We start from the raw sequence: 14502 nt of genomic DNA on the forward strand, positions 1-14502 counted from the left end.
GAGTCTGGCATTTCAGAGAGAAAGTGTCTAGAAGATATTGGAAGGAGGCAGCCAATTATCTGAAGACATTTGTGAGTACACCTCTGCCACCCCTCTGGTGCTAGAGAGTCAGCTGCGTTCAAAGAGGACATTGTGTCTGATGTCCTGAAGAGCTCAGTCTATTAAATTCTTAGTGAAAGGACTCTACTCTGATTTCTTAAGTTGCTTCTACAAGGCTCAGTCCACTATTCACTTATGCTAGGATGTGGATCATAGTTCTACAGAAGAGAGATTGTCCTCCTGTTTCCACATAGTTTTGGAGTATCCCACTCAATTCCCTATCCCCATCCAAGTTACCCAAGAATAAAAAAAAAACAAAACAAAAAGAGAATACCCCTGGACTGTTTATTGAACCAAAAGCAAAAACCAGGAAAGAACCCTGGCCGTCTACATTGTGGGTTGCTAAGGGGGTACCGCTACATAGATAAGGTTTGGAAGCAGAACATACAGAAAAAACAAGTGCTCAAGGCAGTAGAAAGCCTGTCTTCTACAGAAATACAGGCTATCTGTTCTATTTAGTCTTTTGCAACAGATGTCAGGGTAATCAATTTTTTTCAGGCAAGTTCGGGTTTAGATAAGTTTCCAACCCCTACTCCCTACGCACCTAACCTAACTTAATCTAAACCCCACCACTCACCCACCTAGGTGTCCACTGAGAGCAGGGTATTTAGTGGTGTTCACAACCTCTATTCAGAAATCTTCTTGCTGTTTGTGCAGTGATTTCTCATAAACTTAAATAGGCAATATCTGTACCATTGGAGTAAGCCTCTATTTACACCAAATAAAGAAATTTGAGGGGAGGGTGACACCATGATAGCCACCATCAATAATCCCTCAGGATCTACTCAGCCGTCTGTAAAACACTGCGGCCAAAGGCAGAATCCTCTGCAGCTCTGACATAAACCTGGGAGAACTTTGTGAATGTGTGAATCAATGACCATGTAGCGGCCTTGAATACCTGAGCCACTGACGCCTGATGGCGGATTGCCTAAGATACCCCCACACTTCTGGTAGAGTGTACCTTCACCCGAAAGGGTCTGACCTTACCTTTCAAACCAGAGGCTTGAATAGTCAATTAGTAGATCCAATGTGAAATAGTTGCCTTGGATGCCGCCTTCCCCTTCCTAGGCCCCTCTGGCAGCATGAAAAGAGCATCTGACCTTCTGACCTGTGCTGTCGCCTTCAAGAAGACCCTTACAGTGCGTACCACATCCAAGGTATGCAGAGATATTTCTCTTGCTGAACATGCCCAAGGAAAGCATGAAGGCCCTGATTGAGATGAAAACTAGAAACCACCTTTGGTAAAAAAAAAAAGTCTGTTCAGGTCGCAACACCACCTTATCATGATGCAAAACCAGAAATGGTTCTCTGCAAGAAAGAGCTGCCAGCTCCGATACCCTTCTTGCCACTAGAAGTGATTGCCACTAGAAACAAAACCTTACGAGCCAACAGGACCAGTGGAATCTCTCTAATAGGCTCTAATGGTGGTTTTTGCAAAACGTCCAATACCAAGTTCAGGTCCCAAGGACACAAAGGCAACCCGACAGGAAGAGCAATACGCATCACTCACCAAAAGAGTGAGACGCAATTGGCCTCTGGACAAAAACAGCTAATGCTGAAACCTTGCCCTTAATGGTACCAACAGCCAATTTCTTCTCCAACCCTGTTTGAAGAAATGACAGAATCCTACCAATCACATACTTTCGTGGGTGCCATTTCACCAGGAAATGTAAGTCTTCCAAGTTCTGTAATAAATGTTCCTAGATACTACCTTTCTAGCACCGAACATGATGGGGATGGCACAATCCGATACTCCCCTATCCTTTAGGATCTGGGTTTTAATAGCCATGTCATCAAATTTAGCGACCGTAAAGCTGGGTGCAATATAGGACCTTGAGACAGCAAGTCTGGCTGACACAGCAGGGACCACGGCCCATCTACTGCCATCTTCACTATGTCTGCGTACCAGGCCCTCCTGGGCCAGGCCACAGCAATCAGTATCACTTGAATAGAATCCTCCTGAATCCTGCGTAAGAGACATGGCAGCAGCTGAATTGGAGGAAAGGCATAAATCAATGAAAACTGGCTCCAAGGAATCACTAAGGCATCTACTCCTGCCGCTCAAGGGTCCCTTACCCTGGGCACAAAAAGACAGACCTTGCTGTTGAACCTAGATGCCAATAGATCTTCATCTGGGCAACCCTATCACTGGCAGATTCCCTTGAAAACTTCAGGATGAAAACCCCATTCCCCTGTGATCAACCGCTGGCGACTGAGATAATCCGCCTGCTAATTTTCCACCCCCGGAACGAACACCGTTGACAAACTTAAAACATATCTCTCTGCCCATGTCAAGATGTAATTCACCTCCTCCTGAGCCCCTTGACTCCTGGTACAGCCCTGGTGGCTGATGTATGCCACTGATGTGGCATTGTCGGACTGAATCCTTACAGGCCAACCCTGAAGTCTGGATGTCCAATAGCTCAGAGCCACCCTTACTGCCCGAAGTACCAGGACATTGATGGGTAGAACCCTTTCCCGTGTAAGCCATGTTCCCTGAACTGTAGCCTCCTCCAGGACAGCCCCCCAACCTGAGAGGCTGGCATCGGTGGTTACCAATTTCCACACCAAAGTCTGAAATTGTGAATCATCAACCACCAACTAAGGCTTCAAAGTATCTCTGGAGATAGGGACATACAGTAATCCAGAGCCAGAACCTTCTTGTTCCAAACAGTCAGAATGTTCCTTTGCAGTGGTCTGGAGTGGAATTGAGCATAGGGAATAGCCTTGGACGAGAACACCATCTTTCCCAGCAACCTCATACAGAGGTGAATTGAAGGATACTTCTTGGCTTTTAAACTGCAAACCTTGTTCCTCAGGGCGCAATGTTTTCCTGGAGGCACAAATACCTTTGCCTGAACGACGTCTAGGACTATCCCCAAATACTCCAGGCTCTGCAACTGGCTCCAGGGCCAACTTCTCAAAGTTTAGCACCCATCCCAGCTGTTCCAGGATCTGTATCGTAAGGACCACATCTTGCTTCAGACCTGGCACCGGCCGACCTCTGAGCAGCAGATCGTTTTGATAACCTATGACCGATACCCTCCGATTTCTGAGCAGCCCCAACACCGGATCAAAAAATTTTGTGGAAACTCTGGGAGCCGTGGTCAGCCCAAAGAGTAGTGCTATGAACTGGAATGAACATCAGCACATGTAGGTATGTGTCCTTGATGTCTACTGATGCTAAAAAAATCTTCTTCCTGTAAAAAGGCCACTACTGACTGAATGGATTTCATATGAAAAAACCGGACATTTAGAAACGGATTCAGCCCTTTGAGGTTCAAAATGGGTCTTACATTCCCATTTAGCTTTTGGACTGTGAACAGGTTTGAATAAAACTCCTGAAAACCTTTCGTCCGCTGGAATCTCCGTGATCACCCCCTGGGACAATAGGCGATCGAGTGTCTGTAATAAAGCTTTTCTCTTCTCTGGATTCATCAGTACATTTGAATTTAGAAACCGGGGAGGGGAGAAGACCCAAAATTCTAATCTGTACCCCAGAGTAATTGTGGAAATGACCCACTTGTCTTGGATTACAGCCTTCCAGGCAGCAATAAAATTCAAAAGCCTTCAAAAGCTTAAAATTCAAAAGCCTTCAAAAGTATTCCCAGGTAGTCCCCCCTCCAAGTAATAACCAGGGCTTGACCCTGATTAGATTCCGAGTTCAGACGAGATCAGGGGCGTATAGGGTAATGCGGCCGTAGTCCATTGCAGTTCCGCCACCAGGAATAGCTGTAATGCCAGACAAACACAGTGGCCCAGATACCCCTGACACCACTGGTTTATCGTGAAAAGCGAACACCGCCAGATTACCTCCCTCGAGTGCCCTGGACCCAAGGGTGCTGTACCTGCCTCTCTGCTGGCTACCTCTTTTGGGATGCTTTAAGTAAAAAAAAAGCAGCGACTATGTTTTCACCTAACTATGCAGTCCCACAGGGATATATGTCCATAGCCATCTTGGTCTATAGTTATGCGATTGCACAGGCAAGCAAGCATGCAGCTATGCAGATACATAGGCATGTAAGTATGCAAACTATACCAGTACCCAGTTCACACGAGTATGCATGTACAGTTGTGTTCAAAATAATAGCAGTGTGTTGAAAAAAGTGAATAAAGCTCAAAATCCTTCTAATAGCTTTTATTTCCATACACACAAATGCATTGGGAACACGACACATTCTATTCCAAATCAAAACATGAAGAAAAATATATCAAATTTGTGTTGTTCCTCTAACAAAATTGAAGAAAAGTGAATATTAGACTGTTCAAAAAAATAGCAGTGTTTGTATTCTTCTTTACAAACTCAAACATTCACTATATAAACTGAAAAATGTTAAAGATTTTGCTTTCCTTTTAATCAGTTAATTAATATTTAGTTGTATAAGCACTGTTTCTGAGAACTGCTGTACATCTGTGTTGCATGGAGTCAACCAACTTCTGGCACCTGTGAACAGGTATTCCAGCCCAGGATGATTGGACAACATTCCACAGTTCTTCTCTATTTCTTGGTTTTGCCTCAGAAACTGCATTTTTGATGTCACCCCGCAAGTTTTCTATTGGATTAAGATCCGGGGATTGGGCTGGCCACTCCATAACGTCAATCTTGTTGGTCTGGAACCAAGATGTTGCACGTTTACTGCTGTGTTTGGGGTCGTTGTCTTGTTGGAACACCCATTTCCAGGGCATTTCCTCTTCAGCATAAGACAGCATGAACTCTTCAAGTATTCTGATGTATTCAAACTGATCCATGATCTCTGGTATGCGATAAATAGGCCCAACACCGTAGTATGAGAAACATCCCCATATCATGATGCTTGCACAACCATGCTTCACTGTCTTCACAGTGTACTGTGGCTTGAATTCAGTGTTTGGGGGTCATCTGACAAACTGTCTCCAGCCACTAGACCCAAAAAGAACAATCTTACTTTTATCAGTCCACAAAATGTTGCACCATTTCTCTTTAGGCCAGTCAATCTGCTCTTTGGCAAATTGTAACCTCTTCAGCACGTCTTTTTTTCAACAGTGGGACTTTGCGGGAACTTCTTGCAGATAGCTTGGCTTCACATGAAATGCACTGTAACCAGCATGTACAACATTTGCTGCCTTCCTTCCTTAAATAAGGGCAATAATTGCCACCTGTTTTTCAAAGAATAAATGACCTCACTAATAGAACTCCACACTGCTATTATTTTGAACATGCCCCTTTCAATTAGTGATTCAATTACACAGAATCAGCAGCATGCATGTCATGACTGTTGGGTCTGTTGGATTTCTATTACTCTACTACACCTGCTAGTAAATTATTTGCCATGTAGAAATATAATTTCTACCAAAAACAGTGATTGATCAGGTTAGTGATGTCTGACTGCTATTATTTTGAACACAACTGTAAGTATGCAATTTATGCAGTTTATGCAAGTGTAGGTATGCAGTCTATGTTACTATGCATTTAAGTATGCATGTACGGATGCGGCCCAAGCATCAGGCATGCATGTGACCTAAGCATCAGGTATGCATGTGACCTAAGCATCAGGTATGCATGTACAGATGCGGCCTAAGCATCAGGTACACATGTACAGATGCTGTGCAGACATCAGGTACGCGTGTATGCATGCCGTGTAGGCATCAGGTACGCATATACGGATGCCGCCCAGGCATCAGGTACGCAGGTACAGATGCCGCCCAGGCATCAGGTATGCAGGTACGGATGCCACCCAGGCATCAGGTACGCAGATATGGATGCCGTCCAGGCATGGGGTACGCAGGTAAAGGAGCAACCTAAGCATCAGATATGCATGTACGGATGCGGCCTATGCATCAGGTATGCATGTAACCTTAGCACCAGGTACGCATGTACGGATGCATATACAAATGCAGTTTATTCAGTATATAGTTCACAAAACTATGCAGGTATGCATGCAATAATGTAATACAATGCTGCAACTGTCCCACTTTCTAGAAGCGTACGGTATCAAAGAACTGTGGAAAAATGTAATGCGCATGTTTCCATGCTAAGCAAACACATATGTATCAAACAAAACCTGAATGCAGCCTATTTGCTGCTTCAGTGCAGCTAAAATGTAAGCTCCTGCAGAGCTCTCTTTAGAAGAACACACTTTTACTTGCATGTATTGGAAACATTACACTTAGATTGTTAGATTACCACAGATGGCCATTTTCACTAATTGATGTTGTTTGATGTTTTGTTGATTTGTGGCAATATACACATTATTTTGTGGCTATATATACACACTTTTAAAGTCACATATTGTGGGAAATATAGACAAAATTGATTATTTTATACTCATACTTTTATATATTATGATAGAAGTGCAGCACAATTTATTTCTTTTAGCCAATGGTGACGGTGCAGTGCTGCCACCAAGCAAATTGAGTACAGTATATATACAACTATGCAAACTTGCTTCTTGATTGCTATGTGTTTTAAGCTACTGAGGTCTGTGGCTGTGGGAGACTTTCATCACTGGAACAACAGTAAGTTGCATCTGCTATTTAATATTTTTTTCTAATTAACTAACAAGTACCAGCTGTACCAAATTCAGTTAAGTGAGATACAAGATAAGCACCTAAGGCTCAGAGGTGCACCTCAGTCAGAATTACAGAATAAGATATATACACTTGGAAAGATTTAGCTCAAAAGTGTCTTTATTGCATGTCTGAATTCAATGCCCAGTAGGAAGGCAGGTTTGATGTCAGGAACGGAGACACACCAGTAAAAGTGACCTTGTCACTTGCTGGCATAATTTAGTGCATAATAGCTCTGTAAGGAGACATTTTCACTCTCTCCCTGAGCTATGAGCATCATTGCTATCTGACACTTCAGGGACTGTTTCTGTCCACCCCTACATCACTATTGTGTCCTATAGTGATGTATAGGCCGGGGGGAGGAACCACAGGATGCAATAGAGACCTGCTGTTCAACACTCCAGGTGAGTGACACTGAGACCATAATTTGGGGGCCCATTCTCCCACCGCTTCTCATAGTTCCAATGACACCAATGGTTTAGGAAGCTATTCTTCCACTAGGGGCAACTATCCCACTGACACCAATGATTTGAGGGTTATTACCTCACTGGGGAGTAACATGATCAGACAGGTCAATGATCAGACAGAAGGTAGCTCTAACTTTAACCTTACTAAATAGGTGCAGAGTATGATTAATAATAAAATAGGATCAAAATAGCACATAAATGTGCATACAGTACAGAACGATGTTAAACTGATTTTTTACATATGAGAACGCATGAGAGCAACTTCTCTGCGATTCAATAAAGACAAAAGGTGGTAGTACAGTCTCATTAAGGCTCTGTAACCACAGATACTAGAGAATGATTACTACTTCAGTAAACATAAATCTCAACTTGCCCTTAGCCTCTGTGACATCATCTATTACATTGAGGTCACTGGTAGCAAAGAGCAGGAAGAATCTCTGGGCTGGCACCACAGGCAAGCAGCTAGAGCAGTCCCAGAACTGGTACCACAGGCAAGAAGGTGGAGATACAGGGCCAGCCACCTGAAGTGCAGTACTCGGGTAGCAATGGGCACAGTTCCATTTGCAGTAACATGGTCTACTGTGGAGGCTTTATGCTATTGGTCCCCTTCCTTGATGCCCACATGCCAGGACTAACAGAAGAGGACCAAACACCTGGTGGCAGATCACATGCCCAGCCACCTCTGCCTCGTCAAGTAAGGTCTCTCTGAGTTGTTGAGGAAGGGAAGCAGAGAAACTTTTCCCTGGGTATGGCCAGGAGTTCAGTGGCTAGTGGGAACCTAGGGAGTTGTGGGAAAAGGAGTTATAGGAGCCTGTGCTAGCATATCAGCATAGGGGAAGATTTACTAAAACTGGTGCACACAAAATTTGGTGCAGCGTTGCATATCAACTAAACAGCTTTTAACTTCAACTTGTTCTAGTAACCTTTAACAATAAAAACTAGAAGCTGATTGGTTACTATGTACAGCTGCACCAATTTGTGTGTGCACCAGTTTTGGACAAAAATGGACACTATGGGGGAGATTTACTATCTAAATTGAAGTAACTCATATTTTCAACTAATTACTCCTTTTTTTAATGTGTTTTAAATAGATGTTTTGCCTTCCTATACTTTTATTGTAAGAACATAAACATTTTTTATGTTGGGGTACAGGTTGAGAGCTGCTGGTCTAGAGAACCTGTTAGGCAAGAAATATGAGGAAATTTGTAATATCTGGAATCCTCTGTTAATATGCAAGATACTATGATGCATCTCACTTACACCTATTTTGGCAATTTATACCCTTCTGCCTCATCAATACAGACTTTTTATATTTTTTTTTATTTCTTTGCAAAATAAAGAAATGGTAACTGACCTCTAATGTAGGTGGGTCGCTGTATACCAAAGTTTCTCAACCAGGGTTCCTCCTGGTTGGGTAGCTAGAGGTTCTTTGAGCAATGAGCAATAGCTGCTTCTCAGATAAGTTCCCACTGACAGCATTGATCGTTTTACTATCTGTAAGAGGGTAATTACTTCCAAGGACCACAAATGTAAGGAACATTCTTCCCACAAGCCATCACACTAATGTATCATGTGTTGTAGATATCTTAACTTTTAGAAGAGGTTCCCTGAGGCTAGAAAGTTATTTCAAGGGTTCCTCTGTGTTGAAAAGGTTGAGAAAACCCTTCATTCCTAGAGCACCTCCTTATATGGGTTCATGCTTTACTCATGATCCAAGCCAGAGCTCATAAATGCAATCTGATAACTTGAGGCCCATGTTATATGGTTCTTGATGTGTATTACCTGAAGGGGTCATCTCTCATTACCAGGATGGTGCCTCTGGACACAGTGCAAGTGGTTGTCCGGAGGAACAACCAGGTTTGCCCCAAACATTCACAGCTAACACAATTCCAGTCTTAACTGAAAATGACTCTGCACCTTTAGTAATGCAGCTCTTAACTATACTGAGACAGTAATGAGGCCAGGAATTGCTTTGCTTTAAATTACTTAAATTTTGTAGAAAGTAGATTACAAAATAAATAAACATTAAAATGGTAAATAAATAATAATAAATAAATCTCCCAAAAAGATGTGCAAATAGTCCTTAATGGTAGAGAATCTTATCCTGAAGTGAGGAATACAATTTTCCAATATTCCAATAACCCATATAAAGATGATTCGGTGACGTGTGGAAGGTGATAAAAATGCACACTCACCAGATGCACATTTTAAATGCGCAATATGTACAATATGTTGAAATCAGCCAGAGATCCCCTTTAAGGTGGGATGGATGTGGAGCCTGGTATGGATATCCCTCATCTGGATTCTGGGGCTGGTTATGGCCTGATGTCACCCGGGAAAGTGAAAATGACTCTCCACCTTTAGTAATGCAACTCTTCACTATACTGAGACAGTAATGCGGCCAGGAATTGCTTTGCTTTAACTTTACTGAAATTTTGTAGAACGTAGATTACAAACACCCTTAGTGTGGTAAATTGTCCAATTTGGATTTGGACATTGGCTACAAACGAGGCAAGACTTTCTCCAGCATAATTTAGCCCCTACGTGGTCCTTTAAATTTAAGCATTTCTCTTACAGTTCCAGGAGGGGTGCTACGGTGTACGGTGTACTCACTGTTAAAGCAAGTTGCTTAAAGTTCCTGTAGGCCAGAGGCCTCCATTAGTTCCCCACCACCCCAAGGTGAAAAAGTGTCACCTTATGGAGAGGCAAATAACTCTCCTCTCCTCACACTTCTGACATTTTCCAAAAGGCCCTGGGAAGACTCTTCCCAAACCTTAAATAGGTAACAGGTACAGCTACCCAGAGGAAGTGACACAATATGGGAATGTCTTGAGAATGAAAGGGGAACACAAATTCCACCTGCCTATACTAATATACTGGGCCTATAATAAATTCTTATCTGGATATACTTTTCTGTATGGAAACTGTATACTATCATGCAACAAACTCTATCAAGGAAGTGAATCCTCATTTAAATGGATTTGAATCTGTTGTTTGTCTCCATATTACTCACCTATCATTTGTAAACATATAACCTATGACATTTTTCAATGCAAGTAGAGTACAGCTGTCCAATAAGCAAACAAATCCTGAAAAACAAGAGGTACAGATTAGTCTGAAAAAGAATTGATTGTTTGAGCTGCTTGGTATATGCCCACTAATACATCAAATAACAGTAACCAAATCAGAAGTGGTATTCCAAGCCCAAGGAAATTGCACAAGTGAAAACAAATGCCGATAAATGCAAGACTAATGTTTATCAAATTTCTTCTAGGACTGGCTATTAATGTGTATCTACAGTCATTCATTTTATTTGGATAAAGTGTTAGAACCTTTGTTTTTGGTTTATTTTGCTGCCTAGGACCCATAAATATGGTTATCAGGAAAACCTAGAGGGGTGAATTGCTCTATTGGGATCACAGACAGCAATAAAATCATGGTAGAGGTTCTAACCCTTGCCCACTCTACCTTCGTACTGAAATTATCCCCCTGTTTAACTGCTGACATAAGAATCATTCAGAGCAGTATGCAAAACACAACAGTTACATAAAGACAGAGGGAATAATAGATAAGGTTTATTATTTAGCTTTCTTAAACAGTTACAGTGTATGTCTAGTCATAAAATTTGTAGTTGTGTTGGATGGAGTGGGGAAGGATTAGAACCCCTGACAGGTCTTTACTGCTTTTCAAATTTCCAATAGATTTCCTTCACTGTCACAGTGACAACAGTTTCATCACACAGGAACTGAGGGAAAATAATCAACAGAAACATATACAGCAGTAAAAAGCTAGCAGAGGTTCTAGCATTCCTGTCCTCTACTAAAAAATGGATGAGGGATCTACACAGAGCAGTTCAGCCTACTCTGCCATTACTACAGTGGGGGTAGGGGAAAAGAGAGCAGCATAGGAGAACACTACACAGTGCTCCTCCAGCTGCTAAAACTTTTTTAAAAAAATGTCTTTATTGCAACTACGGTCACATGAAAATACAAACACAAAAATATAGTGTATAAATGAGAAAATGAGAACTGAGAGTTATGTTCACAGAAACCAGATACCTGTGCAGTAAAGTACAACTTTAGTACACTTTTTGGCTTGTTCGATGTCTCCCGCTCCTAAAGCCACTCCAATTCTGACACTGGCAGCTGTGCCAAAGCTAAGGGGAAGCTGTTGAGGAAAAGATGATATGAAATAGAAATCTGGCCAATGCATTGCTAGTAGTGTATTTTTTTACTTTATCATGGTATATTCCTGCAACCATAGACAATACAGCCATTATCCAAGTGGAAAGATGAGATGAGAAAATAAATATTATACAGAAAAGAGCTGCACCCCTGTTCAGTATTTATAAGAAACAAATTCCTGGTACGTGAACAATCCACCTGGGCTCTCTTTCTGATGTGTTTTGTACAATATAAGTTTAATAATTGAGACTCTGCTATTAAACATATCCTAAGCAAAATGCATCAGAGAGCTCAGCTGGACTGTCTATGTAAAAAGAATTTGTTTATATAAATATATGATTGAACAGAAGTACAGCTCTTTTCTTTCTTGCATAATATTGATATGTGGCCTAGACGAGCTGTGAGCTGGCATCCATGATTGAGTAGCTGTGGGTATAACTATCTGGAGTGTAACATGTCCTTTGTTTTCATATGTGATGATGAAAAAATACTATAGCATCCTTGATATCTGGCATATCTGGCCTAGTTGAATGCATATCTGAATTGAAGTGCTGGCTGTTCCCTTAAACAAGCTTGCAGCAGATTTCCAGCACTACAGTGACAGCCAACATTTCCATTAAAGCGGTTCTAAAGTTAAAATGTTCTTTACCTTAATACATTCCCTGCATTAAGGTACAAATGTTTCATCTAAAAAAGAAAACTGATGCAGCCACCATGTAAGGGTGACAACGATTGGGCAGCTGTTGGTGCCAAATTCACAAGTCCCTAGACTGATTTTTCTTGGATGGGACAACTGCTCACCTGTTGTTAACAGTATGACATTTTGGGGTTTATTTACTAAAACTGGAGAGTGCAAAATCAGACTCACTTCTGCATAGAAACCAATCAGCTTCCAGGTTTCATTGCCAAAGCTTCATTGAACAAGCTGAGGTTAGAAGCTGATTGGTTTCTATGCAGAAGGGAGTCTGATTTTGGACTCTCCAGCTTTAGTAAATAAACCCCATTGTGTCATACTCCTGACCAGAGGCCCGCTCTCAACATCCTGGGCCATAGGCCTTATTATCTGTCACACCTACCCCTAGTGTTGGTGGTCAGGAACTATATCTGGCTTCTGTGTTCCATTGCAGACCCCTTTCCCATATGGCAAGCAGGCCTACCAGTGCTCAGATGCACATGTCTTATACACAATGCTATAGTGCCTGGCTACCACGCAGGGGCAGGTGCAAACTTAGCACAGTGAACAGGTACTTGTTGTAGGCAGACAGGTAAAATGGTCAGTGACAATCTGGGTTCAGAGCAGGCTGAGTTCTGAGCGTAGTCAGAATCCAATCCGAGGTCATCAACAAGGGAATACAAACTAGCAGGTAGGGCGGGGAGCAGGCTAAGGTCCAGGTACAGGAATAGGGCAGACAAATACTGAGCTTGAAGCACGTGTTGTAAACACTATCAAATGCAAGACGCTATGGGCTTGACTGCATCAAAACAGATTTGGTCTACACCCAGAGCCTGGTTGCATCAATCACCTTGCAGATGGACAGGCAGACAGGGAGGATACAGCTCAGCCAGAACCAGGATGCTGGAATGAGACCAGCAGCTGTCATAGAACACGCTCCTGACAATATCAAAGAATAAAGGAATTTTCACACACAAAATACATTTTCTACACTTTACTTTATTTTCACAAAGATTTCCGTGTCATCTGATATCACATTTGACACACTAACAGAACAATGCACAACAGTAGATGCAAGCACAAATCTTCCTATTGAACCTCCTCTCCTTGGGAGCAACACAGATTTCGGGCCATTTCTCTATGTACATTAAGTCCCTAACATTTAGCTTCCATCTCTGAGTAGGATCAAGGTGCCTTCTATAGCATACCAGTTTCTTCCGAACATCCTTCTGCGGATCTGCCCAGCTAGGCATGCTCCTAGATGGCATATATGGCCTAAGCTTTCCCCAATACTCACAAATGCTGTTTTATCTTGCTTGGGACTTTAAATCAGCTCTGTAGGGGACTACATGTTAGCAGCTATGAGGTGTTTTGCTCCCATGTTCTGACTACTTAGGCTCTACCCACTGCTAGTGTTTATATGGACACTAATGCCATGCATCACATCACTAAGGAGGGACTTTTCTAATCCCTGGTTCACATCTGTGCAGGGACTTCTTCCCTGTATGTCCCGGTGCACGGGAGTCCATTCAAATGAATGGTCTCTCGTGCCCGCGGAAAACGTGGCCCACAGGAATGCGGAGATGTGAACCTAGCCTAACACCTGGTTCATATCTGTGCGGGTGGTGCTGCTGTGTATCCACACAAAAATCTGTGCATCTGCAACACCCACACAGAAGAATGCGGACCCGTTAATTCTAATGGCACGCCCCCGCACTGGAAATCGCAACCATACTGGGAACTGAGGTTCCTGTGTGGGCTGCGTTTTCCGAAGAAGTGCAGGGACTTCTTCCCTGCTAGTCCTGGGGCACGGGAGTCCATTCAAATGAATGGGCTCTCGTGCCCATGCAAAACGTGGTCTGCAGGAATGCAGAGATGTGAACCTAGCCTAAAGGGACCCAATACTCATGTACAACTTTCCCTTACCATACTATACTGGGAACAGAGCCATCTAGTGGCAGGCAAGCTACCTGCACCTGCCAACAACCCCAGATTTCCGTGTCATCTGATATCACATTTGACACACTAACAGAACAATGCACAACAGTAGATGCAAGCACAAATCTTCCTATTGAACCTCCTCTCCTTGGGAGCAACACAGATTTCGGGCCATTTCTCTATGTACATTAAGTCCCTAACATTTAGCTTCCATCTCTGAGTAGGATCAAGGTGCCTTCTATAGCATACCAGTTTCTTCCGAACATCCTTCTGCGGATCTGCCCAGCTAGGCATGCTCCTAGATGGCATATATGGCCTAAGCTTTCCCCAATACTCACAAATGCTGTTTTATCTTGCTTGGGACTTTAAATCAGCTCTGTAGGGGACTACATGTTAGCAGCTATGAGGTGTTTTGCTCCCATGTTCTGACTACTTAGGCTCTACCCACTGCTAGTGTTTATATGGACACTAATGCCATGCATCACATCACTAAGGAGGGACTTTTCTAATCCCTGGTTCACATCTGTGCAGGGACTTCTTCCCTGTATGTCCCGGTGCACGGGAGTCCATTCAAATGAATGGTCTCTCGTGCCCG

The 14502-nt window shown here is 42.7% G+C and overlaps 1 protein-coding gene across 1 annotated transcript in view; it reads right to left on the bottom strand.

The window, feature by feature from the left end:
- LOC149469842 (multidrug and toxin extrusion protein 2-like) overlaps window positions 1-14502 on the bottom strand; it is a 147634-nt gene that overhangs the window by 39988 nt on the left and 93144 nt on the right. The window contains exons 11-12 of the mRNA XM_089668440.1: window positions 11171-11279; window positions 10126-10201 (exon numbers count right to left, since the gene is read on the bottom strand). Coding sequence (XP_089524566.1) covers window positions 10126-10201; window positions 11171-11279 — 185 coding nt within the window. The remainder of the gene's footprint in view (window positions 1-10125; window positions 10202-11170; window positions 11280-14502) is intronic.

This window comes from Staurois parvus, unplaced genomic scaffold (genome assembly GCF_062004578.1).
Source record: "Staurois parvus isolate SC_StPar_1 unplaced genomic scaffold, SC_StPar_1.0 ptg000058l, whole genome shotgun sequence".
Taxonomy (NCBI): Eukaryota; Metazoa; Chordata; class Amphibia; order Anura; family Ranidae; genus Staurois; species Staurois parvus.